Source organism: Myxocyprinus asiaticus, chromosome 4, assembly GCF_019703515.2.
Source record: "Myxocyprinus asiaticus isolate MX2 ecotype Aquarium Trade chromosome 4, UBuf_Myxa_2, whole genome shotgun sequence".
NCBI classification, from domain to species: domain Eukaryota; kingdom Metazoa; phylum Chordata; class Actinopteri; order Cypriniformes; family Catostomidae; genus Myxocyprinus; species Myxocyprinus asiaticus.
The window spans coordinates 58,489,695-58,511,459 of NC_059347.1; the positions used below are offsets into that span (position 1 = coordinate 58,489,695).

At 38.0% G+C, this 21,765-nt stretch overlaps 1 protein-coding gene across 2 annotated transcripts in view; it reads right to left on the reverse strand.

Annotated features, from left to right (window-relative positions):
• LOC127440008 (paxillin-like) overlaps positions 1-21,765 on the reverse strand; it is a 42,945-nt gene that overhangs the window by 19,662 nt on the left and 1,518 nt on the right. Inside the window, exon 1 of one of the 2 annotated variants that reach the window (XM_051696369.1) lies at positions 558-1,089. The exons of the other annotated variant lie outside the window; for it this stretch is intronic. Coding sequence (XP_051552329.1) covers positions 558-1,074 — 517 coding nt within the window. The 5' untranslated portion in view covers positions 1,075-1,089. Of the gene's footprint in view, positions 1-557; positions 1,090-21,765 lie in introns of those variants that run through there. 2 annotated transcript variants of the gene reach the window in all.

Here is a 21,765-nt window from a genome sequence, read left to right on the forward strand (position 1 = left end):
GGGTTCTGGAACCCTCAGAAACAACATGCCAACATTCTGTGTTATCATGTTGCTATATACCAGCAAGCAATTGTTTATCTGTTAGTTTTTTTTAATGGTGAAATGTTTTCATGGTGAAATCCAAGTTAAAACATAAAAACAGTAAAAAAAATTAGGATGTTTCAGATCCATCTTTGATGAAAACTCTAAATTGCTCTGGCAACAAGTAGCCTAGTTGTATGTCATCAAAACCTGGTCAAAAAAGTCTTATTTGTGCACAAACATCTGATGAACATCTTAAAAAAAGAGCGGATTCATGTACATTGCGCTATTTTACGTTGCGAAAACATCGGCTAAACATCACATCTGCTTAACGTCATTCTAACATTTAACAGGGAACATTTTAGCAACATATCACAGTTGAGCAAAAAATAAAAGATTATAATGTCCAGATGAAAACACAAACAATGAATAGACATCTTGGAACCACTTGTGTGCCATCAACAATAGTTTTTACGCAAATTAACATATGCAGTAAATTGGCGCAAATGAACAAAATACCAGGAGACAATTCCTACCTCCGCTTGTCGTCCAGTCTGCATCTGGAATCATGTAAATCCCATCTGAATCGGTCAGGCCAGTCGATTCAACAACGGAACCTGACAATGATGCGCCTAAAGCATGCGCTTCTGTTTCCAGGGATGTATTTGGTACTAACTCAGTCACCAAATCTGGGACTGGATCCAGGTCAGCACTGGACGCTAACGAGGACTCCACTACCTCTACGGTTGGGACTACTGAATCGGTCAAAGCTGAAAATGCATCCGATTTGGCTTGAAAAACCTCAGTTTCCAAAAACACATCGTCTACACCATCTGCCTCTGAAGCTGAAATGGACACCCATTCTGCGTCCAATGTTGAATCTGATGACGACTTCTCCAAGGTCCATTCTGGAGAAGCTGATATCAAATTCATCTCAGACATCGACCCTTTGGCTAGTCCTGTTTCTAGGTCGAAATCCGGCATGTTTAACTCCTGCAAAACCCTCTCAAACTCCTCAAATGGTGTAACTGCTGGTGTAGTTTCTCCGTCCATGAGGGAACGAAAAAGAACTGCACCCGAGAGATCAAGCACAAGGTCCGGAAAAGTCTGGACTCTGTAAGCCCATGAGTGGGATGTAGAAAGGAAGGGTCACTCCCATTCCTAAGCACTCAAAACATTCCACAGGGCTTGATTATGTATACATCCAGCAGTTTTTTTTTCTGCAGCTCATTAGATTACGGTTTTTCCCAAGGGGATACACTTACATATGCTGTAGAAACCCAGCAAAAAGGGGTATAAGAAAATGACAGACTATGCAAATTCATATATGACCAGGTTTTATGTTCTATGTGGGGGCTAGACATTATCTAGGAAGGAAGTAGGCCAAGTCAGAAAATCCCTAGTCTGTAAATGAGAACGCAAAACGTCCAGCCTAAACATTCCTTTACAAATACTTAAGACAACTTGTATCAAAGAAAACTCTACTATTAAGCCCCACAAAATAAGCAATCAGATGTAAAGCTCAGGGCCGTAACCACCATAGACAATGAGGGGCCCAAATTACTCCGAATGGAACTTAGTCAGGGGAGACGCCATAATTAATTGAAATAAAATGTATTTCACTGTCACTTTTAGATTGTAGGTCTCGTAATCTCATGAACATTACCTGAGTGTGGTGACATTTTTGCAAAATGATATTACGCAGGTTCATTACATGTATCATGGTAGTTCTGAGGTTAAATTTCCATTGTGGGGCGCAAAAAAGTTTGTTCTTCCAAACAGGTGTGTTTTTTAAGGTCAATGCTCTATCGAGTTTTCAATCAACAAAACATACCTACCTCCTTACCCTATACCAAACCGATAGTGTCATAAAAATCTATATTTTCTAAGGTCATAAATTATGATTTCAACTTCCACACTCAGTCAAGTATCTTCCATTGTTGTGGCCTTGAAAATCTGAATGAGGTTAAAATTTTGCTTCAACGACAACGGTGGGCAGTCCAGTGCACTTGTTTATCTTTATCAGCCCACTTGGTCTTGATTGGTTAATGTTGTAAACAGTCAAAGTCATGAAGTTTATTTATTCTTTCCTTTATTTACTTATTTTGTGTTTGTTTGAATGCAGATCTGCAAATTATAGTTTATTATAGGTTCGGTTTAAATATGTTTCATTTGCGTCATTTCTATAATCTCCTGATAATTTTCGTTTTAACTACACCCTGTGCAGCTGAGCTCAGCGTGAGCCACGTGGCAAAAATAGCACAATGCTTAAACTATCCGCTCACTGCCACGTCTGGGATGCTTCTGGGACGCTTCACCTCGCTGCTCTCACTCGTAACGTGAAGGCTGTAATCTGTTAATATGGCTGCCGAAACAAAAACGCGCTGCTCAAGCCCCGCTCACAAAGTATATGTGAATCCGGACTTAGTTGAGCTACCGTGCAATTTGATCACACTAAAACAAGCTTGTACTGTGGATTTATTTGGTTATGTAATGCATACGTTAAAATGTATACGTTTTACAAGTCATGTTCTATAGTAAAAGTGTTTTAATGTCATAAGATAGCATTGTGTGAGTAATACAGGGTGAGAAGTGAGTGTTAATAAAGTGAAAATCTGCTGTTTTACTTGTGATTTGTGTGAAATTAAATAAGTCATTGTTGTTGTAGTGCCTCTGGTGTTCATTTCACCAGGAATCTGCTGCGATACGTACAACGAGCCATGTACAAATAATTTGGCAAAAATGTAGGTATAGTAATGTGATTCTATGAGACCAGGTTGTAATTTTCAACACCCATGTTTTCCAGACTTTTTTGTCCACTTGAAATTCTTTTGAAAATAGTTTTTTTTTTTTACTATGTTTCACTGGCTGAATGATCTGCACCAATGTACAGAACATTTGTGTCAAATTAAATATGGTGTCTACTAGTGATCGACCGATATATCGCAGAGGCCAATAAATCAGACGATATTCTGACTTTTTTCATTATTGCCATTGGCTGACAAATTTTCCTGTTTGGCTGATTTGTTTCTTGAGGGCGCCGAAAATCGCATTCTTATATGTGAAGTGACTGTCATCGATACGACTCCAGCAGTTAATGTCTTCTAAAGTGATACGATCACTTTTGGTGTGAAAAATATCAAATATTTAAGTACTTTTAACGATAATACAACGTGAGGGTAAGCTTCACGAGAGGGTGGAGTCCAAGCTGTCTCTCGTGTGATGTATTCGCGTTGCCATGATACCGACGTAATCTCACGTTCTCCTCTCGGTTGATACATCCAGGATAAGCACACAAATGCACCATTGTGAGTAAAGAAACAGATACATACAGATCTAAACCAAAACCAACTAAGCTACTGTACAGCGTTCTTCCTCCTCCTCACTTGTAAACAGCGCTGCTCTTCCGGCTGTGACGCACGTGCATCAGTTCTCGCGTGTTTCAAATGTCAATGCAATTACGGCACACGCACGTTCCGCTTCTGACCAGAAGTATGATTTTGAGTTAAAAAAGTACTTAAATATTAATATTTTTTCACACCAAATGTGATCATATCACTTTAGAAGACATTAATTTCACAGCTGGAGTCGTATTGATGGTTTGTTGCTGACTGTCTGTGATTTTTAGAGCTTCAAAAGAGAAATCTCCATTCACTTGCATTTTAAGGACCTACTGAGCTAAGATATTTTTCAAAATGTTTTTTTTTTTTCAAATGTGTTCTGCAGAAGACAGAAAGTCATACACACCTGGGATATCATGAGGGTCAGTAAATAATGAGATAATTTTCATTTTTTGGGTGAACTATCACTTTAACGGTGGAGATACGAAATTTGAAGACTGGAATTCTCGACTGAATAGTTATTGGTTGATTATTTGTGCCATCTGTTTTTTTTTTTTTTACAAACAATGGCAGACGGGGGGAGTGTTCAGAGAAGTGCTTGGAAACAACTATTTTTGAAGTTCCATTTAGTGATGCTAATGGCACAGAAATAACACACTTTACCTTTAATTACCAACCAAATATTAACACAAACCCAAAACCGGCACTTTTTGAGGTGATCTAAAACTGATTTCATAAACACCATTTCACAATAAACATTTGTCTACTTTAGGTTTATTTATCTCTTTATCTAAATCTGAGATGACTGGTTGTAAAACTGGAAAAAAAACAAAGCTAGAAATGTGTGTAGGGTGCCAAAACCTGTTATCTGATGCAAACTCTGCCTTAAAGGCTCATTGTTTCTGCCTATTTCATAATCCATTCATCACCACATGCATACTTGTACGCCCCCGTCTAGTCAAAAAGTGGAACTACAGATGAACCTTAAACAAATAAAGGGGCAATAATACTGTTAAATTGATCAACAGGTCTTTAAAAATACATACTTATTCCAGTTTTAAATTGTGAAAAAAAAAAAAAAAAATCCTCTACACAGAACGAACTTGATAAATAAATCCAAAGTATCTAATGTTGGCCGACTGGCCAGAAAAGGAGTCATTTAGTAGAGGTGTCTTTGAAAACATAGTTCCTCCTGAGAGATTTGAGACCACCAGTGTGGTCAGCCAAGGAGAGAGACCAAAGACCCCAGCGCTAAAATAAGACATCCCCAGTCCTAAACCTGCCACACAAAGACCATGAAATGCACCCCAAGCTGTAAAAACCAGATAGATCTGAAAGAGTAAAGCATTAATAACCCTGTATTCTTGAGCATTCTGTCCCCGCCATATGACACAAGAATGGGGGAAGAGTTCTGGTTACACATTACGGAAATGACACAACATCTGTTTCCATCACAACAGGGAAAACATTGAACAAGAGAAGTGAATGACACAGTCTGTGGCAGCCGCAAGCATTAAGATTACTGATTCAGTAATAACCGTATCATCAATGCTGTAGAAAACAGAAACATTCTCAGAACCCAGGGCTGGGCGATATATATCAAATATTTGAGTTGACCTGTGACCAGAAGACCTTGCAATTAACCATAAGCCAATGATGAGGCAATGTACTGCCACTGATGACTCAAGCACATGAAGTCATAATGTGGTTACCAGGGGTGTAAAGTAACAAATTACAAATACTCACGTTACTGTAATTAAGTAGTTTTTCCGCAGGAATTGTACTTTTTTATAATTTATAATTTATAATTTTTCTTTATTTATCACACATTATACATTTGCACATATACGGTGAAATTCTTCTTTTTCACATATCCCAGCTAGGCTGGGGTCAGAGTGCAGGGTCAGCCATGATACGCCGCCCCTGGAGCAGATAGGGTTAAGGGCCTTGCTCAAGGGCCCAACAGTGGCATCTTGGCGGTGCTGGGGCTTGAACCCCCGACCTTCTGATCAGTAACCCAGAGCCTTAACCGCTGTGCTACCACTGCCCTAAAAAAGTAGTTTTTAAGTAGTTTAAAAATGTTATACTTTTAAGTGCTGTAACTGTACTTTTAATGCACTATTTTCCCACCGTCTGTGTTCGCTACTTCCCTGTCCTGATTTTATTTGTATCCATCAACATGATTGGCTAGGGAGAGTCTCGTGACTCCCGTCAAATCAAATCACACATCAAAAAACTCGAACGGCAGCTGTAGATCTGGCGCCAACTGTTATGGATGTGGAGGATGCCTCAAACACAGTTCAACACCTGAACATCACAGCCGCACCTGAAAGGGCTTTTCGCAGTGAAAAAGGCCAATTGCTTGACTGTGTCATGTGAGTTTAACTTGCTCAAGCCAGATATCAGCATTAATCCTGCCTCTAATTTTAAGAAACATATCAAGGTAAATTTCATATTTCTGTTTACTAGATTCTGTGTGTCTATAACGTAGCCTGTAATTTAGCTATCTATCACTGAGATTATTGGGTTGATGTGAGAGATTAAGGCAATGCTATCAATAGGGCTGGGCGATAAAACAATCTTGATGTTTATCTGAAAAAAAAAAAAAAAAAGAGAGAGATGTCCTCGATATCGATGATAATCTTTTGAGTAATTTTCTACACTTAGCCTATATTCTACATCTAGACCAGGGGTGTTCATTGCATCAATCGCGATAGCAAGACAACCACTGGTTGGTTGATCTAGATAAAATATAAAAGATTGACTTTTTATTTCCTGACGTCTGTAGCTGCGTGCTGTTTGATTGACAGGCGGCTTATGTTTGTGTGCTAATGCGAGTACATGCCTAAACTATCAAATACACTTCATAGTTCCGCCAATGCCCGTCTTGGTGAGGCATTAATGTAAACGCAGTCGGTTTGGTCTAAAGTGAACGTAAACAGTGGGACAAAAAGAGTACTTGTATCAAAATGTTGGACTTGAAGTGTACATGTAACCGAATTGAGCACTGTCAAGCAGGCTATGTCATATAAAGGCTATTAATCAAACAACAATAACAAGGAAATGAGAAAACCACTCACTACTTTTGGCTGAATAACCTGAATAGCTTTAAAAGTATTAATGTAATAGAATAAAACAGTGGCATTTTTAAAAACAATATTTTTTAAGAATATTGTTATTTTTTTATTTTATTTTATTTTTTATAATACCGACCCCTTATGCAGAGAGAGTGTTAATTTGTATAATAAATGACCAGGAAAGTAGAGATGATCAAATAATGTATAATTATGCTTAGCCTTTATTATATTTTTTCTACTGCCTGATAGAAAAGTATCAACCTTTGTAGAGCAATACTTCAGGCAGAATATTCCACCAGTCACAAACTTCAGAAAATTGTGCATCATGCATTAGAAAGAGGACACAACGATTTCTTGGCTTAAAAGATACAAGAACTAAATCAATGTGGAATATTGTATCTCAAAAGGAGTTCAATGTGGCCCCCCCATGTGCTACTTAAAGAAAAAGTTCACTCAGAAATGAAAATTCTCTCATCATTTACTCACTCTCATGCCATCCCAGATGTGTTTGACTTTCTTTCTTCTGCAGAACACAAATTAAGGTTTTTAGAAGAAGCTCTGTAGGTCCTTACAATGCAAGTGAATGGATGCCAAAATTTTGACGCTCCAAAAAGCACATAAAAGGCAGCACAAAAGTAATCCATGTGACATCCATGACTTCAGAAGTGATATGATAGGTGTGGGTGAGAAACAGATCAGTATTTAAGTCATTTTTTGCTAGAAATTCTTCACCCTGCCTGGTAGATGGCGATATGCATGAAGAATGTGAATCACCAAAAACAAAAGAAGAAGAAAGTTAAAGTTAAAGTGGAGATTGACTGTGCAGGGAGGAGAATTTATAGTAAAAAATTACTTGAATATTGATCTGTTTCTCACTCAACCTATCATATCTCTTCTGAAGACATGGATTTAACCACCGGAGTCACATGGATTAGACTACTTTTAAGGTGACTTGAGTGATTTTTGGAGCTTCAAAATTTTGGCACCCATTCACTTGCATTGTATGAACTCCAGGGGTGGTAGCCAGTGTCTTTTACCACTGAGCTACCCAGGGCCCCTGGCATACATATTTTTTTAAGTGTGTAAAGGGAGCCAGCTGGTACGTGAAAGCTGTGCAGTGTGTGTAAACCTCACTCCCCTGGCCACAAGAGGCGCACTAGCAACTGACGCTAGAGGCTGTAGCCTTTAGCCTCCTCATTAGTGCGCCAACAATTAAAAAAACAGCACCAAAAGACTCAAGAACACACCCCTTTGTAAACAGCCACCAAATCCCTACTTAAAGCAGTTCAATACAAGTTAAGCTCAATCGACTGCATTTGTGGCATAATCTTGATTGACAAAATTTTTTTTCAATTTGTACCTCCTTTTCTTTTAAAATAGCAAAAATCTGGGTTACAGTGATGCACTAACTACGACAATTTTTGGAGGGTTTTAAGGCAAAAATGTGAAGTTTATAATTTTGTAAACTCACATTAATTCTTCATTTAAAACTCGGATATTATTTGAGCTGTAAAGTTTATATTGTAGTTTTAAGATTTTAAGGTGTTAGGTCATCATAGCAGCAAAGTTGTAAAATTGTAAAATTGGATATAACTTTATGCAGAAAAGGTTAGTAAATTATTTTATTCCACTAAAATCATCTTAACAGGCATATTGTTTATGTCTTGTGGTTATACTTTTGAAACGGTGAGCATTTTAATGTTTACCGATTGGCCCCATTCACTACCATTGTAAGTGCCTCACTGTAACAGATTTTTGCTTTTTTTTTTATTTTATAAAAAGGAAGGTCGAAATATATGTTTGTCGTACTCAACATTATGCCACAAATGCTGTCGATTGAGATTAAAGTTGACCCAAAATTGAAAATTCTCTCATCATTTACTCACCCTTATGCTATCCCAGATGTGTATGACTTACTTTCTTCTGCAGAACACAAACAAAGATTTTTAGAGGAATATCTCAGCTCTGTAGGTCCATACAATGCAAGTGAATGGGTGCCAAAATTTTGAAGCTCCAAAATCCACATTAAGGTTGAAATGATTAGTCGACATTATCGACAACGTTGACAATAAAAAATTGTCATCAAAAAGTTTCGTTTTCGAATAGTTCTCATTCAACGTAAAATGAGATCACATTAAACTATAATGATGATGCGCGAGAGCAGCACTGCAGCTCGTGCCTGACTGAGGAGAGGAAGAATTATACAGTTCACAGTCCAGACGCACTCTAAACTTTCCAAACAGCTTCAGGTGATGTAGATCGCAAAGTATGAGGGAATTATACAAAAATACCAAATAAGTAAATATAGAAGCACTCTCGTTGTGGAATAAGCAGAGCAGGAGCTCTTTAAAGGAAACACCCCGGCGTTACATCTTAAATGCAGTTATATTTAATGCGTTATAGCTTTATTAAAGTTCAAATAATAAGGAAGCAGGTCATATAAATAACTACAAATTTCGAAACTGGCATTTCTCTGTGCGGTCAGCGTCACTACTATGAGTTGCGCAAATGTCCTGATCTAAGGGAGAGAGATTGAAACTGTACCCGGCTGATGCACACTCTGTCACAGGGACGTTCGTTCCTCAGGCGCACACGCTTAATGCAGCTAGATTATAACGTGATGGCTCGCGACTTATTTAATCATAATATATGTCACTGTGCATTTCTTATCGTGAAGGAAATTGCCAATACACAGCTTATTAATAAGAGAGAGTTTGTTTTTTTGTGAGTTAAAGATTGATTGAAGAGAACAGAATGGTGAGAGAGGGTTGTCTTCACCCCATTATACACTGCAACAAAATACGTTTCTGATTTGTTTTTGTTTTGGCTTGTTTTCCAATATAAATATCTAAAACTCATTTAAAACAACGTACATTTTCTTTAGCAGCTATACTGCAGAAGAAAAAAATGTTATCTGAGAATGTTGAATATAATATTAAAAATTACAAATATTTAAAATATCTAAAAATTATTTTTTTAAAGATGCATTCACCTGAGAAGCAGCATACAAGATATTTAGACTTGCTTTTAGAGAATAGATCTTGAATATAAGTATATTTTGTCTTTACTGCACTCGCAGAAGTATAACCAAGTGATAAAATACACTAATATACAGAAATACACATATATTTAAGATATATTTAGACTTGCTTGAAGTGAATGTCTTCGACAATTCTTTATCTTTTAGACAATTTTAAATGGAAAACAAGACAAATACACTTGATAACAATAGGATTTCTTTGCAGTGATTTTTTTTGTACTGAATTTAACTTAATAAAAAGTATTTTTCCCCCCTTTAATTCAGTGAATGTCATTTAAAGGTATTTATAAAAGATGATTTTGTCCTCTTTATTGTTAGTAAGCACGTTTAATACAACATTTTAAAGTCGGGGCACAAGCGGAATAATCGGTTAAGCGCTAATGATTAATCGTTGCAATAATCGCAGAATAGACAAATAATCCTTCTAATAATCGTTAGATTAATCGATTATCAAAATAATCGTTAGTTTCAGCCCTAATCCACATAAGGGCAAGTTGGAATGTGATGGTATTAGATTTTCATATCACGATAATTGCTAAAGCATTTATCACGGTATACCTTATTATTGAATATTGACAAGTGTCTAAGGGCAACATAAAAGTACTCCAGAAAACTCTGGTGGTTAAATCCATGTCTTCTGAAGCAACATGATAGTTGTGGGTGAGAAACAGATCAATATTTAAGTAATTTTTTACTATAAATTCTCCTACCTGCTCACTTCCGCTTTCACATTATCCTTGTATTTTTGGTGATTCACACTCTTCGTGCATATCGCCCCCTACTGGGCAGGCAGGAGAATTTATGATAAGAAATGACTTAAATATTGATATTTTTTTCACCCACACCTATTATATCATGTCTGAACACATTAATTTAACCACTGGAATCGTATGGATTACTTTTATGCTCCTTTTATGTGGATTTTGGAGCCTCAAATTTTTGGCACCCATTCACTTGCATTGTGAGGACCTACAGAGCGGAAATATTCTTCTAAAAATCTTTGTTTGTGTTCTGTACAAGAAAGAAAGTCATACACATCTGGAATGCCAGGAGGGTGAGTAAATCATGAGAGAATGGTAATTTTTGGGTGAACTATCCCTTTAACATTCCTGCAGTACCTTCCGCTCCCATGAGTTTGCTCTTATCTCACCCCCTCCCCATCCCTCAATATCTCTATCTGATGGGCAGAAAGGTGTGCTGGGAATTCCACACATGCTTCTGCCTGCTTAGACTCGTGCTGGACGCATCTGAAAGTCCTGGCAAACACGCCACTCGGACAAAGACTGAGAAAATTCAAGGACAACTCTGGGCATACAAAAAGTTTAGATAAACAGAGAAAGAAAACTCATTTATTTTATAGCTAAACAAACACATGTGACACTTTTTCTTTTTGAGTTCTCTAGTAATCATCAGTACAGTAGGACTTGTTGGAGGCATGTCAAAATTGTCCCACTATGATCTACAAGATTTACACGTCAGTTACATTGTCATTTTACTTTTTTGATTATATGTCAAATTATAATAAATTGGTATCTTCAAAAAAATACAAATTTTGGACTCACTTTATATTAGGTGGCCTTAACTACTATGTACTTAATCATTTGATACAATGTACTTATGTACATACATGTTGTTGCATTGTAATTACATTTAAAGTACTTGCATTTAATTAATTTGTAGTTACGCTGTTAACTTTACCCCTAAACCAACCCTTACCCCAAAACCTAACTCTAACCCCTTATCCTAACCCTAGACTTACTCCTAAACCTACCCGTACCTCAACCTCAATAGCAGAAAATGTAGGCATTTTGCAGAACAATATGTAGTTACACAGTAAATACATAGTCTTGTATGTATTTAAATGTTAGTATATAGTAGTTAAGGCCACCTAATATAAAGTGTGACCCAAATTTTTGGGGGATGGGCAGAACTCTCATATATTCAATTTATTCATCCAGACAAAAGTCTTTTCTTGCTTTCTCTCACACTTACAAATACAAGCATGTCAAAGTCTGGGCATGTACCATTTCAACATAAAGCCTGTGTGTGCTGAGGTTGAATCGTTCGACCGGTCACCAAACACTCTTTTTACACACATCACATCCAAACACTCTTTACCAGAAAAAAAGGAAGTTGTTGCGACAGAACATTTGAAATGCGACTAAGAATACCAAAAGGAACTTCAAACACAGTCTGTTACTCATCTAGACAGATCAGTCTTGTCCCTCTAAAAGTAATAGTACACCAAAAAGTAATAGTTCACCCAAAAATGAAGAATCGGTCATCATTTACTCACCCTCATGTTGTTCCAAACCCAGTATTGTGTTATTTCTTTCCAAAAGGAGTTCTTATGGAACTCTTATGGAATCTCTGATTGGGGTGTTGCATCTATTATCTGGCAACCCTGTGCATATTAAAAGCTTGTGGATGTGCGATAGGTCCCAAAGCTAGATAAATGAAAGATCAAATAAAAAGCGTTCACCTGTGGGCAGTAGTTTGACCTGGTCTGCAATTGAGGGTGCTTTAAGGTTTGTTTGAGGGTACTTAGCTTAGAACCGGGCCTGGGCCTATCTAATGTCTGGGAGTAAAAGTTTGCAAACTGAAGATAAGTATTTTTGATTGCATGTTGCTTTTTAATGTATGCAACAAAAACAAACCCAAAGGCCTATGGGTTGGGTAGGCGGTACCAGCAAGTCATTGGTTCAAATGTGTTTACACCTCATTCTTGAGACATAACGCCTCCTGTTACTCATGTAACCTCGGTTCCCTAAGATGAAGGGAACGAGACATTGCAATGAACACTATGGGGAAAATTCCTTTTCCATGACCTAATTGAAGCCCTTGTAACATACCGCCAATCTTATGATTGGCAATGATGTTTGAGCCCCGCCCCTTTAGGCACGCATTGGCCCTATATAAGCGGGCGCTCAAATATAATTTCTTCAGAATTTTCTGACTGAGGGACAAGAACACGTTACATGACTTCGGTACATGGTGTTTGAGCCAGCACTGGAGAGGTCTTATGTGTAAAAGGCCTAACGGTATGACGGCGGCCGCCATAAAACCCAGCATATTCTGAAAAGACTTTCCCCAGTTTGAACTGAGACAGACACTGGTGAATGGTCTGGATGCGCTCGCTCGTGAGGTGTGCACACATGCTCATGGAGTCGAGTCGAACCCCCAAAAAGGAGATTTGTTGGCTGGGATAAAGTGTGCTTTCCGCCCAGTTGACATTGAGACCCAGGCTGTTCAAATGTTGAAGTATGAAGTCCCTGTGCTCACATAGCAGAGCCTCTGATCTGGCCAGTAACAGCCAATCGTCAAGGTAATTCAGAATTTGCACGCCGTTCATCTTCAAAGGGGCGAGCACCGCATCAACACATTTCGTGAACGTGTGCGGTGCCAGAGACAATCCGAAGGGAAGGACTTTGAATTAATATGTCATCCCTTCGAGCACGAATCTCAAGAACAGCTTGTGATGCGGTACAACTCGGATATGAAAGTACGCGTCCTTTAGATCTATAGACGCAAACCAGTCCTGTGGGCGGAGGTGCGCCAAGATCTGTTTTTGAGTTAACATTTGAACTGGCATTTTGCAAGCGCGCTGTTCAAGTGTCTAAGATCTAAAACCAGCCGAAGTTCACTGCCTTTCTTTGGAAAGAAAAGGTTGCAGCTGTAAAACCCTTCGTGTTCATGGCAACTCGGAACAAACTCTATCGCAACTTTTGCGAGATTGTGAATTTCTGCACGTAATATAGGCACGTACCACGACGAAACCGTCAAGGACAAAACGGTGTTGAAGCGAGGCGGTCTGCATGCGAATTGGATCGAATACCCGTGTTCGATTATTTTTAGCGCCGAATCTGACATGCCTGTGAGCACAGGTGGGCGGCGAATTTTGCGCGTGTTGAGGGGAGCTGCTGTTTATAAGACGGGAGCATTTTGTGTGGAGTGTGGGTTGATTTTTCTCTGAGATGCCCAGACGCGCGCCTCGTGATCACGAAACGTGTGAGTGGGCATGGATAACGGGCACAGATAGCTGCTGCTTATCAGACGGCAGCTTCTCACTCAGAGTGCGTCACACATCTGTGCACAGCGCTAATAGTATAAAGGCTCGAGCGAGCTAACAATAGACACCAATCACCAGCGGTTATCACGGCCAGTGAGTTTGGTTGGAGAGGAAGAAAGAGCTTTTTCAGCCTTCAGCGTGCGTTGAGCAGCCGCTACGAGGTACACGCACTATTCAAGCAATGCAAGGAAGTGTTGCAATAAAAACTGGCTCATTCCCAGCGAGAATAGCAGGGAAGGGCGAGTCGAAACATAATAGAAAAAGGCAGGAGCTCTAGATTCCTATAAACGCTATACTTCCAGGGGGATTCTTCCCGCTGGGGACTGACAGTGCTGTCTGCGTCACAGTACAAAGATGCTAAAATATGCCTGAGAATGGCAGCCCCTCTGATCTGGGAGCACACAGAGTAGGGCATGCAGCAGGACTCAGTAAGCTCCATGTGAACCTCAGGGAAGAACGACACTGCTTTCCGAATGGACGATGTGCGGTGTGAATCATTCATTCAGACGAGAATTTTCCAGTTTGATGGGAGGCAACCACTCAAGGCCTAGCTCCTCAACCACCCACGCAATGACGCGGAGTAACTTGTATTAATGGTCAGTGTGCGCTCCTCACCCTTTCCATGGACCATTCACCGATGCTGCAAGGGACACGGCATCATTATCATCGTCAGACCCGCGAAGACGCTGTGTGGGAAGTTCGACGAGCTCGTGGGGCTTGTGCCGGCACAAGGTCCTCCTTGGGTTCTTCCATTTCTACCCTGCCGCCCCGCTGTGCTTCTTCATGTGGTCCCTCAAGACTTAACACAGAGAAAGCAGTTGGGAAGGCGCGGGAGGTGGAATCGTCCTTTAGAACGAGGGTGACCCTAGAGCGGAGCGTCTTGAGACTCATGTCCTCATACTGAGGGCAGTCTGTCCCCATCTTTAAAAAGACGAGTACACACAAGCGGCTCTTTTATAGTGTTTTACGTCACTTGGACGGAATATTACATATCAAAATTTACAGCTTCTGCCTGAATACTGCTAGAAGCGTGTAGATGTCTCGCTGTGCGAAGAACCCGATCTGATGACAAGGCAGAGAGACTTCTTCACCGGAACACTAGAGGGTGTGGGTGAATCTTTCGCTGCAGGTGCTGAGAGTCAGGCGAAGAAAGTCCTGATGCGTCTGCAGGGAATCTCATCTGCTGATGGGTGTCCGTCAATGGCGAAGAGAGGGTTGATCCAGATGCGTAGTCAAGTTGAGACGATGCTGGTCTTGAAGGAAGAAAATTCTGAAGAAATTATGCTGGCCTACTTATCCAGGGCAAATGTGTGCCTAAAGGGGCTGGGCTCAAACATCATTGCTAATCATAAGATTGCCGTTATGATACAAGGGCTTCAACTAGGTTGTGGAAAAGGAATTTTCCCCATAACGTTCATCGCATTGTCCAGTGAACTGAATCGATAGGGGACCACAGTTTCACACAAGTTCAGCCCTGAAATATATCAGCAAATTTAGAGACTTTCTCCATAGGACCAGCTTTTAGTCAGACAGAAAAGAAAGTATAATTACACATTATGGTTTTCTTTTTCACCAGATAATTAGAAAGAGCAAGTTTTGCAAGGCCATGATCATACAATCTAAGCTAATTTATCTAAAATAAATACTATTAAAAAAATCTAACTTCTATTTTGTCAGACAAACTCTATTTTAAAAGTTGATTGAACTGTTTAATGTAGAAAAAGTTGAGATTACTTAATATTAGTGTGATATACTTAAATTCTTAAAATGCTCAGTTTAATGATGTTCAGCCCTAAAGAAGTAATTTGTGGCATAATAATTCCTCCAGTTTACAACTGCTAGTAGTGTGCTTTGCCTTCACAGCTTTGACTTGATAATTTGATTTGAAATATTTTATTTAATATGCAACGCACTTATGATATGGAAATATTTATAAGTAATATTTACTTAGATTTACAGCAGTTCTGTTAAGACCAGAGCTCCAGCAGACAAGACAAATCAGTAAATATCAGTGAACTGCAATTTCAATTCATATGCTCTTTATGCACAACAACTGTGTATGGGGGAATACCCACAATCCCCTGCGCTTGAATGTGTACATGTGTATTTGGTCAAAGCATAGCAATTTATGGGAACATGTAAATAACTGTTGTTTAGAATTAATAGATGTTTAGTTATTTTTAGTGTTTTAAATTTTTTTGTGAAAAGTTGTGTTTTGTTTTAAGGTGTTTGCTTTGGTAAAACTTCTACATTTATATGTTAAATTAACTGGTGATGTCACTGAAACATCTACTCTTTTTTTTTTAGCCCAACTTATTGGTAATCTAGTGGAACTGATTAAAACTCAATTTGGTGGAAATGAAGATCTTCTTGGTAAAGATTCATTTTTAATTCATACATCATGGTAAAGTTTTACAATCCAACTTTAGCTTAATTGTTAAGTTGGTGCAACTAATTTGCCTTAAATTGACTAAAAAACCGAGCCGCAAGTTGCCTTAGAGTTTTAAGTTGAGTTTTTTTTTTTTTTTAACAGTGTATTAAATGAAACTAGACTATATCAACACTATAATTACGACAATTAACACTGTAGACTATATTAAATGGACTTTAGCTGGACCATGATCAGTATTACTTTTAATGGGCTGTAGTAGCTTAACTTCAAAACTTCATATTGCACCAAATACGCAACTTTAACATTAAACGACTTCTTTCTGTGTGCCTAATTCTGTCCGCTTGTGTTTTTGTTGCGGTTGCTTGGCAAATTATAAACAAGTCCAAGTGTACAACACTAACTCTGTCAGCCCACCATCCTACAGAGCGCACACATTTCCAATAACGGCATGCACAACTTTGCCTGGCCTTCACCTTTCTCGCACACATTTTATTTACAGTATGCTCACATTTTACCACCTTTTTCTTAGATATCAGTGATCCCCAACTCAGGAACAAATTGTTCTTTTTAATAAATCGTTTGAACTGATTCGAGAAGCAGTTGTATATCACTTGACAATGACAACTTAAAACAGTACAGAGTAAAACAGTGATGTGGGTGACATTAGAATCATAAACAAAGTGATAAACTGCATTATTACATGGCTCTGAAATACTTCTGGAAATGGATTCTGATTGGTCCATTGAAGCTTTACGTGGTCAAATATGTTTGTATAACATCCCCAAAACTGTATAGCTAATTGGCCGTTGTCCATTTATTTATTTATTTGGCATGTAACAAGCATGATAATGTACAGTAATCCTACATCCCTTACGTTTGTTACTAAATATGAATTAGCCTATTTTCCACAATAGAAGACGTAAAATGGCGCACAGAGATATTTGGGAATAAAGATGATTCAAACCAAATTTCTGCAACTGATTCACCAAAACAAATCATCCAAATGCACTGATTCGCTAAAGAGACTGACTTCCCAATGATAGACAGACAAATTTGTTTGTTTAAATCATGTTGTATTGATTTTCTCACAGCACAAATGACCCACCACTGAAAAGGCAAAACTCACATTCAGGTTTTTAGGTTCAAACAGTCCTCCACAGTCCACAATGACACACATACAAACAGCTCACGGTCACAGGAGAACAGCACTGCAAAACAAAACACTCCCACCTGTTATCTCAATGTCTGATTCGCCTTGTCATTCCCCGGCAGAAGATAGAGGCCACCATTTGTGTGCCATTTACGACAGTGTTAACTCTGGTAGGGCTACACAATTAATCAAATAAATAATCCAGATTACCATTACAACTGCCTCGACAAACTGAGTTCCCACGACTTTTGACCAATACATTTAAAATTTACTTTTCACTATTTTTCTGGTGAATTGAATAACTGGAAAAGGATTTTTAAAAAAAGTGATTAACTTTTGAGACGGCACTCACAAAGAGCAATTTTTTAGCCAATAAAAAAATAACAACAGAGGTTAGGCATTAAACTTGATACCCCAAAGAAGTGCACATCAAGCTTCACTTAGGCCTATGCGTCAGCTATGCATATTCACATGTGCAAGGATTGAACATGATCCAAGTTGACCACTTATGGAACACGAATCACCCTAATGTGACTTTCTCAAAACTGCTATTAACAGTAAAACAACATCAATAATACTAAAAATAGTCAACATAAAATAAAAATCTTAATGTACGTTCCTAGTCTTACTGTGCACAATTCATCAGTGCACATTATTCCAAAAACACAAATATTTGTCAAACTGAATTGTGTAATCATTAACAAAATAAATGAATAAAACGTAAAATATATTGGGTTTTTTTGTTTACACTAGAGCTGCACGATTCTGGATACATTGAGAATCACATTTTTTTTGCTTCAAATAAAGATCTCGAGTCTCTCACGATTCTGAAGAAAAATTCTTATTTTAGTGATTTACAAAACCTGGATATAAGGGTATTAAACAAAGTAACATATAATTTACTAGAGGTTCTGACAAAATGTTCTCTGCTTCAATATATGCAAAAATTCAAAGTTGTAAATCAAATATATAAAATGTCTTAAGTCCACAAGTGGGCGCAACGTATACATTATAAACCAAACAGCAACTTGTGATTATTGCAAAAAAAAAAAAAAAAAACATCCTGTTAAAAAAACTGCATAATAAATAAAAAAAACGATTTAGCCTGTTTCTCACATGCTAAAAAGCAGAAAAAAGCTTCATTAACAGTTCTATGTTAACTTGGTATTGCACTTGTAAGCAAATATGCAATAAAAAAAATAACTTTCTTAAATAAATATTAATTTAAATGCAGCCGGCTGTGATCAAACAGTGCACGGGTAGTGAATTTAGTCAGATCTTGGTAATGCCGATATTGTTGTAGAATCGGTGGCTATTCAAATATTGAACAGAGACTGTCACACTCCTAGCTAATCGTGGCTGCACCCTGCAGTTTGAAAAGCACTGTGCTGGACAAATATCTTTGGCCGTTGCATTATAGTTTATCCAGTGTCTCGGGCTGGAGCGCTGTGTTTTGTAGATGCCATATAAAGTTTAAAAGATCAACATTTAAAAATGCATCTTGAAGTGAATTTTGAATTTAAATTTGACCGCATTACAAAGGCATGCCACGGGAACGTAAATATACATTGCAGGATCGTTGTCATTTAGAAATGAGATCGCGTGGGTGTCTGAATCGAGATTGCGATCTTTTAATGATTAATCGTGCAGCTCTAGTTTCCACATTCAATTTGTTGGAATTTTGTTATAAAATTGAAAGGCGTAAATCTTAAATGAACTTTTTTTGAGTGTAACTTGCTTCACCTCTGAAACTTTACTTTTTCGCTGACCAATCCCTCCTACTTTTCAACCAACTCCCTTCAACAACCTGGCTACATTCTGGTATGAAACGCCCACTTTTTCACAATTCCATCAATTTCTTCTCTAGTTAATTTCTCACTGTTGGTAAAACTGATCACACTTGGTCACAGGAAACAAGCTGTTGAACAGACCTTGTGCAAAAACATTTGAAGTAAAACAGAACTCTAAATGTAATTAAGTTTTAAAGTCTTGTAATGAAAAGACATCTGAGATGGCTAGTATATGCCAATCTGCATTACAGAGAGTCTGTAGCATTTATACATATAACATGTATACACATTCAGAGCCTATGACTGTGTGTTACATTAAGAGTTTAGTATGTGTGCTTAGTAAGTCTACAAGGGTTTAGAATGGGACAGATAACAAGTGCACTGTGATGGCCGCTAAAATGCAGCCAGGATGATCAGACAGCTGCTATAAATAGGTTAGTGTGCTTGAATCATTATACATCTGAAAATAACCTTTCCTCTTCATAAGCACATGATGATTAGCTCATACAAGTCTTCTTAGTTTAACTGTAAAAAGACACTCAATATGAGAAAAACACACATGCAGCTAAATCGTTAATATGTTAAATCCACTCATCCACAACTCTTCTGTGAGATGCACACAGAACTGCCACTATTGTTAAAGAGACTTGAGATATTTTAGCACTTGTTCATATCAGTGTAAAAACTTGACAACAGTACAAATTATGCATGTAAACAATGAACATGTAACAAAAAATATATATGCAATAGGGGTGTAATGATGCATCAATCCAATGACCAACGATCCAATGTTATCGATACAACACGTAAATATCGATATAGACATTTTTTTAAGATGTACCTTTATTTTAATACTCTCATGTCAGCCACGTCCGTACGCATTTCCGTCAGGCGATGAAGCAACCTTATTACATTCATTTCACTTTATGAGCACTAAATACGCTTTTCATGTGGGACACAGATGTGCGTGGGGTCTTTGAAGCCAAATTGTGCTCTGCTATCCGTGCGGCGTGCGCACGCGTCTACCGGGCTTCCCGTGAAACGCGAGCTACATTAACAGGATCTGTGCGAGCGCATCAACCGGGCGCTCCTTAAAATGCAAGTTCTCATGACAAATTCATAGAGGCTCACATGCGCTATTAATTCGGGCTTCCATCAATATCGTTGCGCATGCGATCCATTTGAATTTTACATGAGAATTTGCTATTTTAAAGTACCATGGAGCAGTTCAACCATCATGTGAAACATCTTGACAACGCCGACATTCTGAACAGCACTAACCAGGGAAACAGAAATCACCTGCTCAGCTCCAGCATCAGTTATAAGGCTTTACACATCTACACATCAACACCCTTACTAACATCCCAGTTAACTGTAACAGAATTTTTCATTACAACTGTGGAAGTTGTAGCCAAGAAAACCAGAAACCGCATGGATAGTTGGAAACAAGTCATGGGTATGCAAGTACTTTGAATTGGATTAAACTGAAAAATAAGCCGTAATCAAACGATTGATGATCACTTGTGTGTGACGTTATTTTTTATATTATTATCTGTATAATTGTTTTCAACATCTGAAGTACCTTATTTGTTGTGGATGTCCCAATGTGGATACTAAATTTGCACTTTCCAGAGAGCTCAATAAAATATTCAAATTACATTTTGGTTGCATTTGAGGGCAAAACTATTTTTATTGATTGTGTAGCATAGGCACATAATATCAAAATCGATCACAGGGCCCTGAATTGAATCAAATCGAAATCTTATTGCGGCAGACTTTGAAGTATCGGCAAATATCGGATCGCAGGCCAAGAGAATCGATATAAGATCGTATCGTGATGAAACGTCTGATTTACACCCCTAATATGCAATTGAATATGCCATTTTAAGACGTTATATTTATTAATTAAATAGGCTAAATGGAATGTGTGCATTTTTAAAAAGCTAAACTGTGACCAAAATGATGAAAAACTAACGATCAAATAAAATGTGCAAAATGAATAGTTTTGTAATGCACCAAGTTAGAAGGTCCCCTGTATAATTAACAGCGTTAACTGAGAGAGAATTTATTTCATATGGAAGCAAAATGGACATTATAACTGAAGTATACCAAAATGAATTAGAATTGGAATTGAATTGAGAGCTTTTGAAATGCAATTGAATCTGGAAATCTGTATACACAGCCCTGACCACAATAACACACTTGAGTGGGGGGGATCATTCAAATAACTGCACTGTGCCGTCAGTCTGCAACTGGACAGTGTGCAGAAAGAGTTGAGCAAACTTAAAAAAATAATCAAAGCAACATGATGCAGTAAGATTTTTGAGTTCTCAGCATCTGTTTAATAATTGTCCTCAGCAGCATTGTTTTACGTCAATGTGAATTTTTTTGTTCACTAAACGCAGAAATTCTAGTTGAGAGAACTATTAATTTCTTGTTTAGCCAACTATCAATTTGCAAAACAAGAACTTTCATTTTGTCTCCATTTTAATTACTTTTACATGAAGTTAACTGCAATCTTTGCCTCTGAAGAGAGGTATGTCTTGCAAGGCAAAGCACTATATACACAACTGTTTGACATAGACACACAATAGACCTCAATCCTTAACACACAAACCCCAAAAACGGTGACAATTAACAAACCTTAAGTTAAACGATGAGCTCCTAAAATCACCACACAACAACTGACTAACAGTGGCAACCAAAAACAATAGGAACTGCATAAAATCAGTAAAAAAAAAAAAAAAAAAAAAGCCAATAAAACTAACTGTTTAATTTTTTCATTTTGCAAACTCAAAAATCAGCAACATTGCTCAATATGAAATTGTTCATTCAGACAACTCTGTTGGTCCAACATGTGTTTTTATGTAGATGCAAAATATTTC